Source organism: Sebastes fasciatus, chromosome 12, assembly GCF_043250625.1.
Source record: "Sebastes fasciatus isolate fSebFas1 chromosome 12, fSebFas1.pri, whole genome shotgun sequence".
Lineage (NCBI taxonomy): Eukaryota > Metazoa > Chordata > Actinopteri > Perciformes > Sebastidae > Sebastes > Sebastes fasciatus.
In genome coordinates, this window is record NC_133806.1 from 4,550,218 (window position 1) to 4,566,061 (window position 15,844).

General features: G+C 39.6%; 1 protein-coding gene across 3 annotated transcripts in view; it reads left to right on the forward strand.

The window, feature by feature from the left end:
* The window catches only part of paqr6 (progestin and adipoQ receptor family member VI), a 31,165-nt gene extending 16,557 nt beyond the window's left edge, over positions 1-14,608 (forward strand). For all 3 annotated transcript variants that reach the window (XM_074652730.1, XM_074652731.1, XM_074652732.1), the window contains 6 exons: positions 902-1,029; positions 2,844-3,049; positions 6,037-6,163; positions 8,489-8,585; positions 9,823-9,967; positions 10,883-14,608. In XM_074652730.1, coding sequence (XP_074508831.1) covers positions 902-1,029; positions 2,844-3,049; positions 6,037-6,163; positions 8,489-8,585; positions 9,823-9,967; positions 10,883-11,148 — 969 coding nt within the window. In that variant the 3' untranslated portion in view covers positions 11,149-14,608. The remainder of the gene's footprint in view (positions 1-901; positions 1,030-2,843; positions 3,050-6,036; positions 6,164-8,488; positions 8,586-9,822; positions 9,968-10,882) is intronic.
* The last annotated feature ends 1,236 nt before the right edge of the window (positions 14,609-15,844 follow it).

Here is a 15,844-nt window from a genome sequence, read left to right on the forward strand (position 1 = left end):
AGTTTAAAATTAGCCCTTCATATCTACATAGAGAGCAGGTCCTCTTCACGGAGTCCGCCATGTTTCTACAGTAGCCCAGAACGGACAAACCAAACACTGGCTCTAGAGAGAGACTTTCACGTTTTTACGTTACCTGAAGGCCACCGTAGTTCTCTGACACGTTTGTGAAAGTGCAGTAACGTGAGCCACAGAGTGTAAAACCGTAGTACCGCCAGCCGCCGTCTGACTTCCGTTGATCCTAAAGTAGTGTTATTATGGTAAGGATGACCTCTGAGCAAGACGAACGGCGTTACCACAGTTTTGCACTTGGCGGCTCACGTTACCTCAGTCTCGGAAAGGGAGGTGTGAGCGGAGGGGTAATCAGTTGGTTGCAATCTGCAATCTGCAACCAACAACAAGATGCCGCCAAATCCTACACACTGTACCTTTAATCACATTTGTGTTGAAAACACGAAGCTTTGAAAAAACTCACGAGTTAATTACACTATCGTTTGACTTAAAAGTTGCAAGGTAACTATTCAAATCAGCAAGTTGATATCAGCTCCTGCTTGGGAAAATATTTACATTGTTTTCATCACATCCAACTAGAAGTTCTGCTACACAAATTTGTCTAATTTTTAAAGGTTTTCTCTTAATTATAATTCATTTTCTTATGAGATGTTTGATGTTTTGCCATTTCTGGCCTTTAACAATTATTCAAACAAAACAATAAATGGTGGAATTCTCAAAACTCAGACGTGCAACCTGTGACGAGGGGCTGCAAGTGAGAACCACTGCACTGAAGCATTCACTATAAGCACAGAAAATCTATGGTCCAGTGAGGCGTGAATGTCTCCCCACAGGGATCAGCAGACTTTTGGTCTGTGTAACTGCTCACCTGGACTGTCTGGTTGGTCCTCAGGTGTTCAGGGAGGACAGCATCATCTCTGGATACCGTCACCCACAGAGCTCCGTGCTGGACTGCGTCCTCAGCAGCTTCCAGATGAACAACGAGACGATCAACATCTGGACCCACTTCCTGCCAACATGGTGTGTGCAACAACTGGGAACTCATTGGCTGTATTCGAAACCGCCTACTACATACTCCTGAGGAACGCAGTATACAGTACATACTGCATGCTGCGTTCCTCAGTAGTATGCAGCGGTTAAAGCGATGTATTTTGTAGTATGCTAGACGAGGCTTTAACCTTTAAACCAGCTCTTAAAGCACTAGACAAAAAAAATAACTCGTACCACTATCGCAATATTATTGAAAAATACTACTTAGATTTAGTTGTTTATGTTCTGTTTGTTTACTTTATAAGATACTGCAGGTTTAAACTATTTATTCTAACGGCTCATAGTGAAGTCAGACAAACAGGATCATCAATGAGGGGAGACGGGAAATATAAAACATTGCTCGACAAAATGTACGTTACCCAAACTGCTATTTCAGTTACAGAAACAAAACAGTGGACTGATTTCCCTCCTGACATTAGAGTAATGTTAAAAAGCGTCATGTTGTCTACAGCTGCTCTGTAGCCGGTCTGTGAGCGTCACTGGCCGGCTGGCGAGTGAGCTACGCCCGCGGGCGATTGTGGAGCTTTTCAACTCCAAAAAGGTTAAAAAAAAAGAAAAAAGTTCATTTATAATGGCCATTTGGGTTGTGATATTTAAACAAACTATCCGTCAACAAGGAAATAAAAGCCCCTCGTCTACAGACCGGTCTCTAGAGAGCTCCAGCTCATATTGGTCTCTGAGAGTGACCGCCCGGCTGGCGAGGTAGCGACCCCGGCAGGCGCTAGCTGGCTGTCATGGCAGTTTTGTGGAGCTTCTAAACTCCGAAAACCTTGGAGCAAATGTTCTATTCGCCATCTAATATCGTAAAACTGAAAACATTCAAATTCTACACAGTTGATTTCTCGCCTCAAAAATGTTCAGAAGGGAATTTAGTGATGAAATAACTACGAAAAATAAAAAAAAAAGAGCCGTTTTTGGCTGCTGTTGTTGTACCCGTAGCCTGTAGTGGTCCAGCGCTTTGAGATGTGGGATACAGTCGGCGAGGTAGACTGGTCCAATGCATACTGGAGATTTTTTCCAAATCAGTATGACATCCGGGTACCTTTGGCGTACTGTAGATTTTTCTTTTGTTCCCATACTGCATGCTACATTTTAGCCAAATCAGTACTACTAGTATAGTATGCAGTTTTGAATTCAGCCATTGTTTTTCATTTGTCACATGTTCATTTAGTGTGTCTATTTTGCTCGGTGTGTTACCATTGCCTTGTTGCATCAAAACCTCTTATATGAGACATTGACAACAAGTCCAACATTTTTTTTTTTTAATTTAAAGTAGCATTTAAAAAATAATCTGCAATTATGTACAAACATAACATACTCACACACATTTTCTCACCAAAAAGATGTGGAATGATTTTCATCAAAGATGAGGTTGTGACTGAGACCAGAGCAAATCTAGTTGTATTCAAGACTAAAACTAGCAGTAAAATGAACACACGTTAACCTTCCAGCTGTAAAAACATGACAGAGTTTGCATGGATCAGTAGAAGTTTGAGAATCTTTGTTTAGTATCTGAGATTTATCCCTCAAATTCTTCTTAGTGCTGGAAGGAAAATAAACAGGTGGCTAAAATGTACTATCAAGATTCTTTGGAAAGGTGGGAAAAAGTTGGAGCAGGATCCCCAAAAATACGATAAGCCTGAATCCAAATAAGCAGGAGACTGAGACCAGGATGAACGAGAAGTCCAAGTACAACAGCCTTGAAAAGTTGTGGGACGGAGTTGGACAGAAGCTGAGCTGATTGTTGTAACTATGCTGAAATGAGACTAAATGTTTTTTTACAGGTACTTCCTGTGGCGTTTCTGTGTGCTCTGCTCCACCATGAACTTCCTGACCGACAGCTACACCTGGCCCCTTCTGGTGTACATGCTGCTCATCTGCATTTACCCCTTCACCTCCAGCTGTGCACACACCTTCAGCACCATGTCCCCAGAGTCCCGACACATCTGCTACTTCTTTGACTACGGAGCGCTCAGCCTCTACAGTCTGGGTAAGACTTCACACACGATGGTGGTGTTGGTGGAATCCTAAAAATACAATACAAAGTTTGGTGCAGAGAGATGAATGAGTGATTGTCTGAACATCCGTTGTTGAGTTGAGTAAGGAAGGCGTTTCAATACCAATAAGCATGTTTTCGTTAGTGAATAATCGCCTGAAAATACGAATCGTTGTGTTTTCGTTACCTTAGAATGATCTGTTTATATCTATATACAGAGCCGACTGTCATGTCTTTACAGTAGCGCATAACAAACTAGAATGGCACTCGGAGAGTGCAGACCTCCGCCAAGGTGCCTGACTCTAAAAACAGCTCACAGCTCACAGCTGGCGGTACCGTGAGGTGGTCGGCTTATTATTAACACGATGTGTTTCCGTGTAACGTATCGGCGGATGCCTCTCTCATTCAGCAGCCTTGTTATGTCTGTATAACGTTACACTACGTTGTCTCTCATCCCGTCATCTACCGCTTTTTTCTTTCTCACCGCGGATGGACAGCAGCTCCCGCACCTCGATGTCTCGCCACACATCCACATGCTTATCTGTCTGAAGAAGGAATGAGGTGGGGTCACGTGTCATCAACGCGTCACTAGTTACACTGCGCACTTGTGTTCGGATCACTCAGGACGCATATTAATGCCAGGTCTGAACAGGGCCATAGAGACGGACTATCATTCACACTAACATTCACACCTACGGGCAATTTAGAGTCAACAGTTAACCTGCATGTCTTTGGACTGTGGGAGGGAGCCGGAGAAAACCAACGCTATGGAATCATCAGTTTCCAAGACTGCTGACATGACCTCTTTAAGGGAACTATAATATGTCATTTACCTGGGAAATGACATAGCAGAACGCTCAGAGCACTGTTGCATCTATTTGCCTTCTAACATAACTGTGCGTGTCAGCTGGATGTGATCAGAGGGCATGTCTGATTTCCATATCATCTTAAAGCACATGCAATAGTCTCTCCTTTCTGCCTCCCGCCTGAGAAATGGTTTCTTTACTGGATCATCTGCACCCCAGGCAGCGTGTGTTTGGCCTCTTTTAGAATACTATTTCCCTGTCACTGTATCAGCCGTTACGGAGGAATTTCAACAAAGAGTAATCAAGTATCAGTCTGGTGAGAATTCAGAGCTCGTTGCACGTGATGTCAGCTGAAAACGTTTTCCTGCAGCACCTGCTGTCGTTGTCTGTCCGCCTGTTTGCACAACAGATTTATTTTGTCTGCCCTCGACTGAATTGTGTGTTTTAAGGCAAGCCTACTTTATGTATTGTCCGTGTATATGTTCAGTGTGTGCATTTCAGATTACACAGTAGTGTATTTGTCTTTATGGGTGTGTTTATGACCCCTGCAGCATATACAAGATCCCACCTGCAGACCAGCAGTCAAACATTAACTGACAGTTCCCTTCACAAATGGTGTGGTCCCCTTAATCTACCAGAAAGCCTCTTAGTGCCAAGATTTGCCCAGTTTAAAATGTTCAAAAGTCCGTCTCAGGGATGAGAGCTGCAGGAGGGACAAAAAACTTCAGTCTGTAGTCTGTACTCACAGGGCAGCAGATGCTCTCTTGGGAAGAAGATGACATCTACACTGTGCTTCTTTTTGATGGCAACTCTTGAAATTGTTTCAGTCCAGTGGAAAGCTTTCAGGTGGGCAGATCATTGCTTGGAATTAAAAACAAACCGCACGCACTCGTCCGGTTAAAGGGACTCTATGTAAGAATTAGAAATTGCTTGTTAACAGCAACACCTGTGGACATTAAGTCAACGAAAGTCAGTGTCCTGTTGCTCGTGCTTTAAATGAAAATTAAATACCTTTTTATGTATTTTTATTTTTATTTATATGTGCTACGATGCTTTTCTTCGCCTCCTATCCTCACTCTGCTTTCACCAGTGAATGGTTGCTCTGTGTTTGTGTAACATAATTGTGCCACCTGGTTTCATTTTTTATAAATCTGTTTGCATATTTAAAAATACAATTATTATAAAAGATCTGACATGTACATAAATACGTTCACATTTAGACAAAGTAGGGCTGTCAATTGATTCAAATATTGAATCACAATTAATCGCACATTTTTTATCTGTTAAAAATGTACCTTAAAGGGAGAATTGTCAAGTATTTAATACTCTTATCAACATGGGAGTGGACAAATATGCTGCTTTATGCAAATGTATGTATATATTTATTATTGGAAATCAATTAAGAACACAAAACAATGACAAATATTGTCCAGAAACCCTCACAGGTACTGCATTTAGCATAGAAATTATGCTCAAATCATAACATGGCAAACTGCAGCCCAACAGGCAACAACAGCTGTCAGTGTGTCAGTGTGCTGACTTGACTATGACTTGCCCCAAACTGCATGTGATTATCATAAAGTGGGCATGTCTGTAAAGGGGAGACTCGTGGGTACCCATAGAACCCATTTACATCCACATATCTTGAGGTCAGAGGTCAAGGAACCCCTTTGAAAATGGCCATTACAGTTTTCCCTCGACAAAATTTAGCATAAGTTTGGAGCGTTATTTAACTTCCTTCGCGACAAGTTAGTATGACATGGTTGGTACCGATGGATTCTTTAGGTTTTCTAGTTTCATATGATGCCAGTATCTTTACTCTAGCTTTAAAAGTGAGCCCGCTACCTAAAAATCACATGTTGTGTTAGTTTGTTAAAGAAAATAGTGGCGTTAAAAACAAATTTGTATTAACGTGTGATTATTGCGTTAACTTTGACAGCCCTATTAAAAATACGATTATTATAAAAGATATGACGTACAAAAATATGTTCACATGTATAGAAATATGCTTTTACCTACATATTCTCAGCTATACATGGATTTAAAGTGAACAAAAGCTCATGCAGGAGAGGTAGGAAGCTAAAAGTTTATACAAAAACCTCTCCTAGAATGACATTAACCTCTCAGGTCAAATCAAGTAATCAGTTTTTTTTTATGTTCTGTGTTTGTTATCAGGTTGTGCCATAAGCTACGGATACTACGTCATGCCGGACTGCTGGGTGAACACCTGGCTCCATCAGCATTTTGTCCCCATTGCCATTGGAAACACGGTGTTCTGTACCAGTCTGTCCTGCTATTCCAGGTAAGAGGCGGCTGCCTACATCCCCTCTGCCTCCGGCCAAGAGAGTAAACTGAACGTTTCAATATTTACATTTTACATTTGTGGGAATCTTGCTTCCAGGAGTTTATGTAAATGTTGAATTATTTCTTTAACATTAGGCCTACATGTTCAAAGGAAAACAAATGTCTTGAATGCAGATAACCTCTCTGCGACAGAATTAGATTTACATACATGTGACAAAGTTTTAGTGTTTTCTCTCAGAGTTGTGTTACCAGGAATGAAACTCAGCTGAAACGGCATTTTATGCCGTCATGTGACACTGAAACTCTCCACAGCTCTTAAGAGACACGGTGACCCACTGCATCTATTCCTGGAGTATGTTACTGACTTTGTTATCGGCTGATCTGCAGTGAACTGATGCATCGGTCTGGCCTCAGTTGGTGCACTTCAACATGCACTTATAACATTTCATGGTAGATTTATCTGTGAGGAAAACGGTTATATTCATATAAAAGTGATGGTGAGGAGTTGATGACGGAACAGTATTCCTTTCATGAGGATCAATGCACACAACACACACTACAACGTCTAACACTGAGGTCAAATAGTAATGTGAATAAAGGTCCTTTAAAGGAACAGTGTGTAACATTTAGGGGGATATAATATTAACAAGTATGTTTTCTTTAGTGTATAATCACCTGAAAATAAGAATTGTTGTGTTCTCGTTACTTTAGAATGAGCCGTTTATATCTACATAGGGAGCGGGTCGTCTTCACGGAGCCGGCCACCATGTTTCTACAGTAGCCCAGAACGGACAAACCAAACACTGACTCTAGATAGGACTCATTAGCGTTTTTGCGTCGGCCACTGTAGTTCTCCTACACGGAGCCGATCCCAGCTGATGTTAGTGGAAGGCAGGTTACACCATGGACAGGTCGCCAGACTATCACAGGGCTGACACATAGAGATAGAAAACCATTCACACACACGTTCACACCTACGGAGTCACACCTAGAGTCAACAATGAACCTGCATGTCTTTGGACTGTGGGAGGAAGCCGGAGAACCCAGAGAAAACCCACGCTAACACGGGGAGAACATGCAAACTCCACACAGAAGCGCCCCAAGCAGAGTTTGAACCTGCAACCCTCTCGCTGTGAGGCAACACTGCTAACCACTAGAGTACTGGTCACCTGCAGTTTCATCCCAACCCCAGCTGGTTAACCTGAGCTGAATACCTTGATGGTTAAATGACATTTCATCTACTACAATATTTAAATCATACTGTTATTTAATTCTACAAAACTAGACTGCATGTGAAAAACCAGGGATTGATTGTGAAGTATTGCGGCATAGCGCCATCTCCAGGAGTGTCAAGTCTGTTCAGTCTCTGTGGTTCAATGTCCCGAGAGTTGACGGAAATTCATGCTGTCTCCTTTTATGCTCGTGATATATTATAGCTAAAAACTGACACTTTTGCAAATTTCTTAGTAATTAGGTGATAATTAGCAAGTAACCTATTTGAAATTTCTTTGGAATTACTGTCGAATTAACCCAATAGTTACCTCAAAATGTATCGAAAATTACTTTATTATAAACATTATTTCATAATTATATGCTAAAAGAGCATAAATAAATTATAGAAATTTCAAAGAATGGAAATAATAATAATTAATTAACTTTGTATTCTTTTTACTGGAAATGTATTAAAATAAATTACCAGCTCTTTGGAAATAGCATCATTTAATTATTAAATAATGTTTATAATAAATTAATTTTTGATACATTTTGAGGTAAATATTGTATAATAATAATAATAATAATAATGGCAGTAATTCCAAAGAAATTTAAAATAGGTTACATTCATTTTTATTTAATTTTTTAATCAGGAAATATCGTTTCAGTTTATTTTTAGTTTTTCTTAAAGGATATACTGGTAGTTTTTATTTAGTTTCTGTTCACAGCAATATTTTTCACTGCTTATTTTGTTTTAGTTTACTATATTAATTAAATACATTTATTAAATCGATTTTAAATTTTTATATTTTAGCTCCAGTAAGAAGTAAAGTTAATGATTACTAATGATAGCTTTACTTTGGAAACATACACAGTCAATTACAAAAAGCCAATAGATTAAGTTAATATTGAAGAATTGTTATAGTGCTTAACTGAACTTCATATATTATATTGTTGTTTTATATATTTTGCCGTCTGGATGTCAATGAGTGATGGAGGAGCGGGGTCACCACAGAGTAATTATTATTTCTTTCTGTATGTATATGTCCTTTTTGCCCTAATGATGAATAAGATCAGGTGATTACTGCCCTCTGTCTGTCTCCACATGCAGGTTCCTGGAGCTGCAGTTCCCACAGAGAAGTAAAGCTCTGAGGACGGGAGCGTTTGTCCTTCCCTTTATATTTGACACTGTTCCTCTGTTTTACAAGGTGAGTGTCCGTATTTCACTCACATATTAAAACAGCGTGGACATACAGTATGCACACTGTGTTGTGTCATTATGTAAGCGTGCAGAGCTGATTAGAGCAGGACTTTGACTCACTCACCCAGAGACTGATTTCCTTTCTCAAATCTAATACAAATGTATCGCTGCCATCAATTAATCCCTCTAATCACTGTGATGATTAGTTTGTGCAATACACAATTCATTTGTTGGAACTCTTTTTTTGTCCCTAAGTAGGTTTGATATGCTGTTAACAATACTGCAACCATCAGTGTTGATAGCATTAACCCCTCCCACGCCACCCCTCTTTTTCATAGGCCCGTTTTTGTCTTTTTTAAGGGGGTGCAGGGGGTCTTTATGGGGAGATAGCAGGTCAACAGTAGATGTCACATAGAAGTGGTGTACATCATCTGAAAGCTGGGAACCTGAAGATTAATTTGAGATGCAGCTCAACACTGTGTGTCAAGTTTTTCCAGTCATAGATCAGAAATGAAAATAAGTAATTAATTAATTAAAATCGTGAAAGTGTATAAGGGCTTAGAACAGGTCACGGTCAAGTTTCAAAACATGGTCTCACTGTATAGATTGGCTACTATGGGGACTAACATCATCACACATGAATACAGTTGAGCTCATTGGATCCACAAGAGTCTCAGCTTTACAGTGATACACAATTTATGTAATTCAAGACTGTTTAGGGACCCCAGTATGCAGAAATATTCAAATACACCATTTTAGAATAGGAAAATACCACATTTATACTGCATGACAAAAACATGCATGTGATTATCATAAAGTGGGCATGTCTGTAATGGTTGAGACTCGTGGGTACACATAGAACCCATTTACATTCACATATTCTTGAGGTCAGAGATCAAGGGACCCCTTTGAAAATCGCCATGCCAGTTTTTCCTCGCCAAAATTTAGCATAACTTCGTAGCATTATTTTGCCTCCTTCCCACCAGCATGCTAGCATGACACATAGGTACCAAAGGTTCATTAGGTTTTCTAGTTTCATATGATACTAGTATGTTCACTCTAGCTCTAAAACTGGGCCCGCTACAGCCTCTAAAAAAAGTAAAGTCGGCCGAGGGCGCCCTCATGGAGTTGAAGAAGTGAATGTCCACATGAATAATGTTAAAGTATTGTATCTCCTCTTTGAGATAAATCTGTTGGTCTCCACTCTCCAGTGTTTTTCTGATTTTAAAATCTCTCTGTTTTAGATCCTTCTGTGCTGCGGGGGAAGCTGCAGCCCGAGCGACGCCTTGTCCAATCACTGTTACCACCTCCTCTTCGCCTTCCTCACCTGTTTCCTGTTTACCGCCCACCTCCCGGAGAGGTTGGCCCCGGGACGCTTCGACTACTTTGGTATGTCCTTCTTGTATGTTGTTATAGGTTGTTGTAACTGGCTTGTTTGGCCTGAAGTAGAAGTATGAAAGTACATAAGTAGGTAAGATGCTTTATTCTCTGTTGCTCCAGTGGAGTTAGAGAGGACGTTCTCAGTGGGCAGCTCGTAGGAGAGATTGAGCGTAAAATTAGACGTTTGAAAAAAGAGCATATAAAGGAAAAACATGTCCAAATTATATGCTGAGCACCATGTCAAAAAAATAGCAATGTTTTACCCTCCACATGGGGCTGTAACTTCTGTATTTGCTGTCTTTTGCTTTTGCCTGTTCTTGAATGTTTTCCCTGCCGACTACTGGACTTTTTATTTGATGGTGTTTAAACTCGCCAAACAAACTTTTCTGCCTGTTTCTTTGCTCAATGGAGAGTTGTTTACCCCGTGAGGACTCAAACAAGTTGTGTTTTCTGCCCCTGTGGTTCACACACTTCTCAGTGCGGAGGAAGAGCTGCTGTTTGTTACTGATTGAGCAAAAGAAGAGAAATGCTGTTAGAAATGGCACTAACAGAAGTTGAAAGTAACGCACATAATTATTATTAAATTAGTTATTTGGAACTCAGTAGTCCTTGTGTTCATGTGTTCATGTGTTCATGTGTTCATGTGTTCATGTGTTCATGTGTTTTGGGGGAGTGGCTTTGGAGGGTGGCCTGAAGGGAGGAGCTGGGTTTTTTTCGGTTGGAAACTTTCAAAATCCAGCTCACTCTTGCTCACTGGTTTCCCCAGAGTTTTCTACCCCAGCTTTAATTTTGTAGCTTGATTAATCGACTAATGTTTCAGCTCTAACCGAACATAGCCATGCGAGGTGAGATTCAGCCATGCAAATTTAAAATCTTCGCCTCGTTGTTTGCCTACGCTGAATCTCGTCTTCCCTCCTCACACAGGCCACAGCCACCAGCTCTTCCACATCAGCGCCGTGGTGGGGACCCACTTCCAGATGGAGGGCGTGATGGCAGACATGGCGTCGCGGCGGGCGTGGCTCCTGGCCCACGCGGCGACGCCCTCCTTCCTGGGGACCATCGGGGTGCTGTTCGCCAGCCTCGCCCTAAACCTGGGCATCATCGCAATTTTCAGCGCCCCGCTGCTATGGAAACGCTGCCACAGCTCCAGCCAGCCGCGCACATCCTCATGCGAGTGCAAGGAGCTTTGAGGGCGTATTTTCCAACCTCAGCAGTGTGTGTTTTGAGATGAATGTTAACAGTTTAACACCAGTAGATTTTGATGCATCTTGTTCAGTGCTGAAGCATTTCTCTAACACCGTATCTGTTCACGTGTTTACTCAGCAGCTGAGGACCCAGTCGCATTGATTGAAGCCTTTTTCTGATGTTCCATTGAGCTTGTATTTGAGAAAACGTGTCTACTGTGTACAAAATGTCTGTCTAATTTATTTTTTCCTCAATGTGCATTTAAAAAAGGCTCTGGGTTGCAGGAAGCACGCTGTTGTAACACAAGTGCCTTATTGTCGACCCACACTTCATTTACAGTGTTTACAGTAGATCACTACAGGTTTAAATCTCAAACTGGAAATGTCGCAGTTTGCAGGGATTAGAACTAATGTTGTTGTTTTTTTTGCATGTACTAGGCCAGAATCTCCTCAACTTTAGTAAGGATTTATTGAAAATATTCTTTGTAACTGGACTACTTGGTTAGTGTGGTTGTTCTGTGTATAAAGCAGTCGTCAGCGTAGACAACTCTACACTCATTCAACTCTACATAATATAATGCAGATTGGGTTGCCGGCTCTTATATATCCACCTATTGATTCCACTCTGCAGGGACTGGAATTGATTCGCAGGCCATGTGGTTCTTTTTTTCTGATTGCCTGCCTTATTATGAACCCCACAATCTACTCAACAGGAAAAAAAAAAAAAAAATCTTACAGCACGGCGGTGATTAAAAGACAGGTACCATTTTTATAACAGTACGTTTCCAAGGCAACGCTTAGTGGCCTCATGCCCCCCGAAGGTCTTGAACAATTTTTATGTTCTCAGCAAAGGGCACCATTTTTCTCTTGTTCTTCCATCACGTATTATAAGATCTGTTCTGAACATTTATCACGTCCAAAAGCACTTAAACTCGGTGGTTTAAATTCAACTTTATAAGCTTTTTGCATATTTCCAGTCCTGTTAAATTTCCAACACTTGTGGTTTATAACTTAAGAGGTATGAAGAGAAAGAGAAGAAGAATATTAACTCATAGTTTGGGGTCGTATTATAACATGGGAGTCTTGTGGTGTTGCAGTATTGCGGTGCATTATACGGTATAACAAACCAGTATCACTCCTTATATACTGTGGTTGTCTTGTTGGGACTGTTGTATTCATTTAACACTGAAATAATATGTTTATTATTATAGAATTTTATTATATTTATTGCTTGTTTTAGGTGCACAAACAGGGATGAAGAGGAGTGTTTTTCTTTATTGGGGGAGCTCTAGAGTATCATAGATTAAATAACTATAGTTGTTAATAAATTAACGATTCATGCGCTGTAATCTGTGACTGTTATTGAGCTTTGTTTTCTTAAAACAAGTGGAAAAAGATTATTTCAATGGGTTTACAACTCAAGTCAACTTGTTCCAAGAGATTAAAAAAAAAAAGTTGACAGAGTGATATTAAATTAATCATTTGTCACTTTTCAGGCAAAGATTTGCCAAACATTTGCTTCTTAAATGCGTGTATTTTTCTGCCTTTCTGTGTTTTATATTATTTTAATTGCATATATTTTGGTTTGGGCCTTTTTTGGACAAAACTCTGGAAATTGTGATCTGCATTTTCATGGTTTTTGTAGTATTTTACAGACGAAACAATAAATCGAGGAAAACAAATGGCAGATGCTAAAATTCTGAAAAAACAAATCAAATTATTTCTGATTTTTCTTTTTTCACTTGTTTTCATAAAAATAAAAATTGAAGGACTTAATAATGGACCAAAATGACTTGATAAGATGCATACATTAGATGATTTATTAATAATATAGATATTATTGTACTGTATATACAGCCTTCAGAGACTAGCAGAGAAGTATTGTTTGACAGGTGCTAATGGGAGACCGGAGGGGATCACGTTACTAATCATCTCTGTTGTAGCACTAACATACTGCAGGTACAGATTCTAACGAAGCTCATTTTATTTGACGGTTTGGAAGTCTCATTTGTATAAAACACACACTCACAGATGTCTTTTAGCTGTGTTGGTAGAGAGTTTAATAAGAGGGGAAAATGTATGTGATATTATGGGAATGAGGTGCGTTACAGGTCCATGTTGGATGCTGAAGTAGAAAGGTCGGACGCAGAGTGAATGTGTAGAATCACAAAGAGCACACACACACATTAGTATTAGAAGAGGGGTTAAAGATGTGTTCAAGGTTACTGTGCAGAGTATAAAAGTCACAGACAAAGCAGAGCAGTATTTGCCCTTAATGTGGTTTCCACCGACTCTGTTTTATCTCCACCCCTGCCGAGCGTTGATCGATTTATTTTATTTTCTCTACAGTCATCATCTTACAGCGTTCCTCGGTTTCACCCTGTTGATTCTTGGAATTGCATCATTACTGGTTTCTGTTGTGGTTCTTTGCTATCGACCCAAACTAGTTTGGAACTCATTTATTTCTGAGCTTTTGTTGTTTTTCTTCTTTCTTTTTTTTCCTCCCTCCCTCCCCATGTCATCTCACTCACTCTCAGCCGTTCGGTGCCTGCACTGTTTATCAGCAGTTTTGACGGTTCTGCAGCTCAGAGATGCTGAGCGTCGTTTGATGCTTCCACATCAAATAGATCGATGCTGGTGTCGCCTTTCTGAATTGCATTTTTTTATTTTGAAGTTATCAATTCCCACGCCCAGAAGTCCTCCAGACCAGATCACTGTTATTTTTGAAGGCTTTTTGTCCTGTAAACTTCCTCAGTGGGACAAACAGATTCAGGTTGTAATTATCAGGAAAACTGGGCACTTTTCTTATGTCAACTTTTAAAAGGAATATATTGAAGGATGTTTGAAAACTTGAAATAGAGAGCAGAGACGGGATAAAACATTTGACACAAGAATTCAAAACAGGATTTGAAAGTCATCGGTGCCTTTTTATTAAAATGTTTTATACAACAACTTCTTTTGATATAATGCTCTGTTTGTTCCTCGTCTGTTAAAAAAAAGACAACAAACTACTCTTAAAACGTATAAATACTTATTTGTTCTTTGCTGTGTATAATTTGTTCTGCTAGACGTGTGTAATAAATTAAGCCTTTTATAAGTGTAATAATTGTCACTGGAATCATTCAAGTGTCTTAAAACAGACTGGATGCCTTTTTGTCATTCGTAGTGTGATCAACAGCAGTTTATACTGACAACTAATGACTATTTTTAATTCAGATATCTTGTTTTGTCAGACCAACAGTCCAAAACCAAAGATATTCAATTCACTGTCACGTATGACAGAGAAAAAAATTGCATTTTTCCTTAAAAATTGACCAAAATAAATTATTCCATTATCAAAATAGCTGCTGATTGATTTTCCGTCGACCGATTAATCGACTTGTCGTTACAGCTCTACTGCAGATATGCAACTTTTCATCATGTCTATCTATGCAATCTTGCAAAATCTTAAATTTATTGTCTTTGAGTAATGAGTGAATATATAGTTTTTGTTGGCAGTCGTTGCAGATCCCTCATTTTAACGCCAGTGTGAGTGTGAGCAGTGTGTGTGAGAGACCAGCAGAGGGCAGGACACAACAGTAAAAGTGTGTCCTTCAGTTTGAGCAGCTCATTGCTCCTTTATCTGCTGATCAGCTTTTATTCCCCCCAAAAAACAAATGGGTTGCAGTGCTGCAACGGTGGTGTGTGAATCCCCAAAAATTTAATCTGCAGAAACTCAACTCGGGTGGAAAAAATCCCACTGCAAAAATGGTCAAGAATTTTAGTCCGATATTCAGCCTTTAAACCAGATTTTTCTGAAAACGTGTGAGATCCTTCGACTTGTTTCCGGTGAAGATGTTTATTTAAGGCTGCTTTGAACTAAGGGTCAATACCCTGAGTTAAAACATTAAAAATAAGGCTTATCACTGCAGAAAAAACTGACGTGATTATTATCTCTTACTCCTCACTTAAAATTTACAGGATGCAGGATGCCTTGTAGATTAAATCAGTGGTTCCCAACCTATTTTCCTTGAAGCCCCCCTACTTGTATCTAAGTAGATACACGTCATCACCCTAAAAAAAGTGATTCAGAGTATTAAATCAGTTCGTCACTTTTAAAATCAACTTTCTTTAATGAATAGAACTCATCAGTTTCGTCAACCTAAATAAAGTGATATAAGTAATATGATCTCAATTTATTTACTGTAATAGCGTTCGAGCCGAAATAGATTTTTTTATTATTGTTATTGTGGTTAAATAAATGTAATTTATGGTGTTGTTAGATTCCTGCTAGACTGCCACGTTACGCTGTGGGCCTTCTTTGTGTGTGTCAAGCGGGAAAGCAAATGTTTTTTTGACCGCAGTGAAAATTTTGTTTTTGAAGGCTAAACGCCAACAAATATGGATTGAATATTTCGTTAGATTTTGCTATTAAGTAGCAAAAAAAATGTACCTTTTTAAATAGTTTTGTATACAGACTTTTGTATAAATTATCCAGTAAGCGTGTTATGATTTAATATTTTTTTTTTACAACCTCAGAGCAGAAAAATTCTGGTGCACCCCCCTGTGATCTTTGGCGCTCGGACCCCAGGTTGAGAACCACTGGATTAAATGAATTGTAAAATTAGGGGGTTTCTTTTCAATGCAGTTCGTCCGAGTGAGATATTTGAAGTGTGAATTATTAAAACATTTTGACTTGAAAGCTGCAGGCCGCACATAGTTT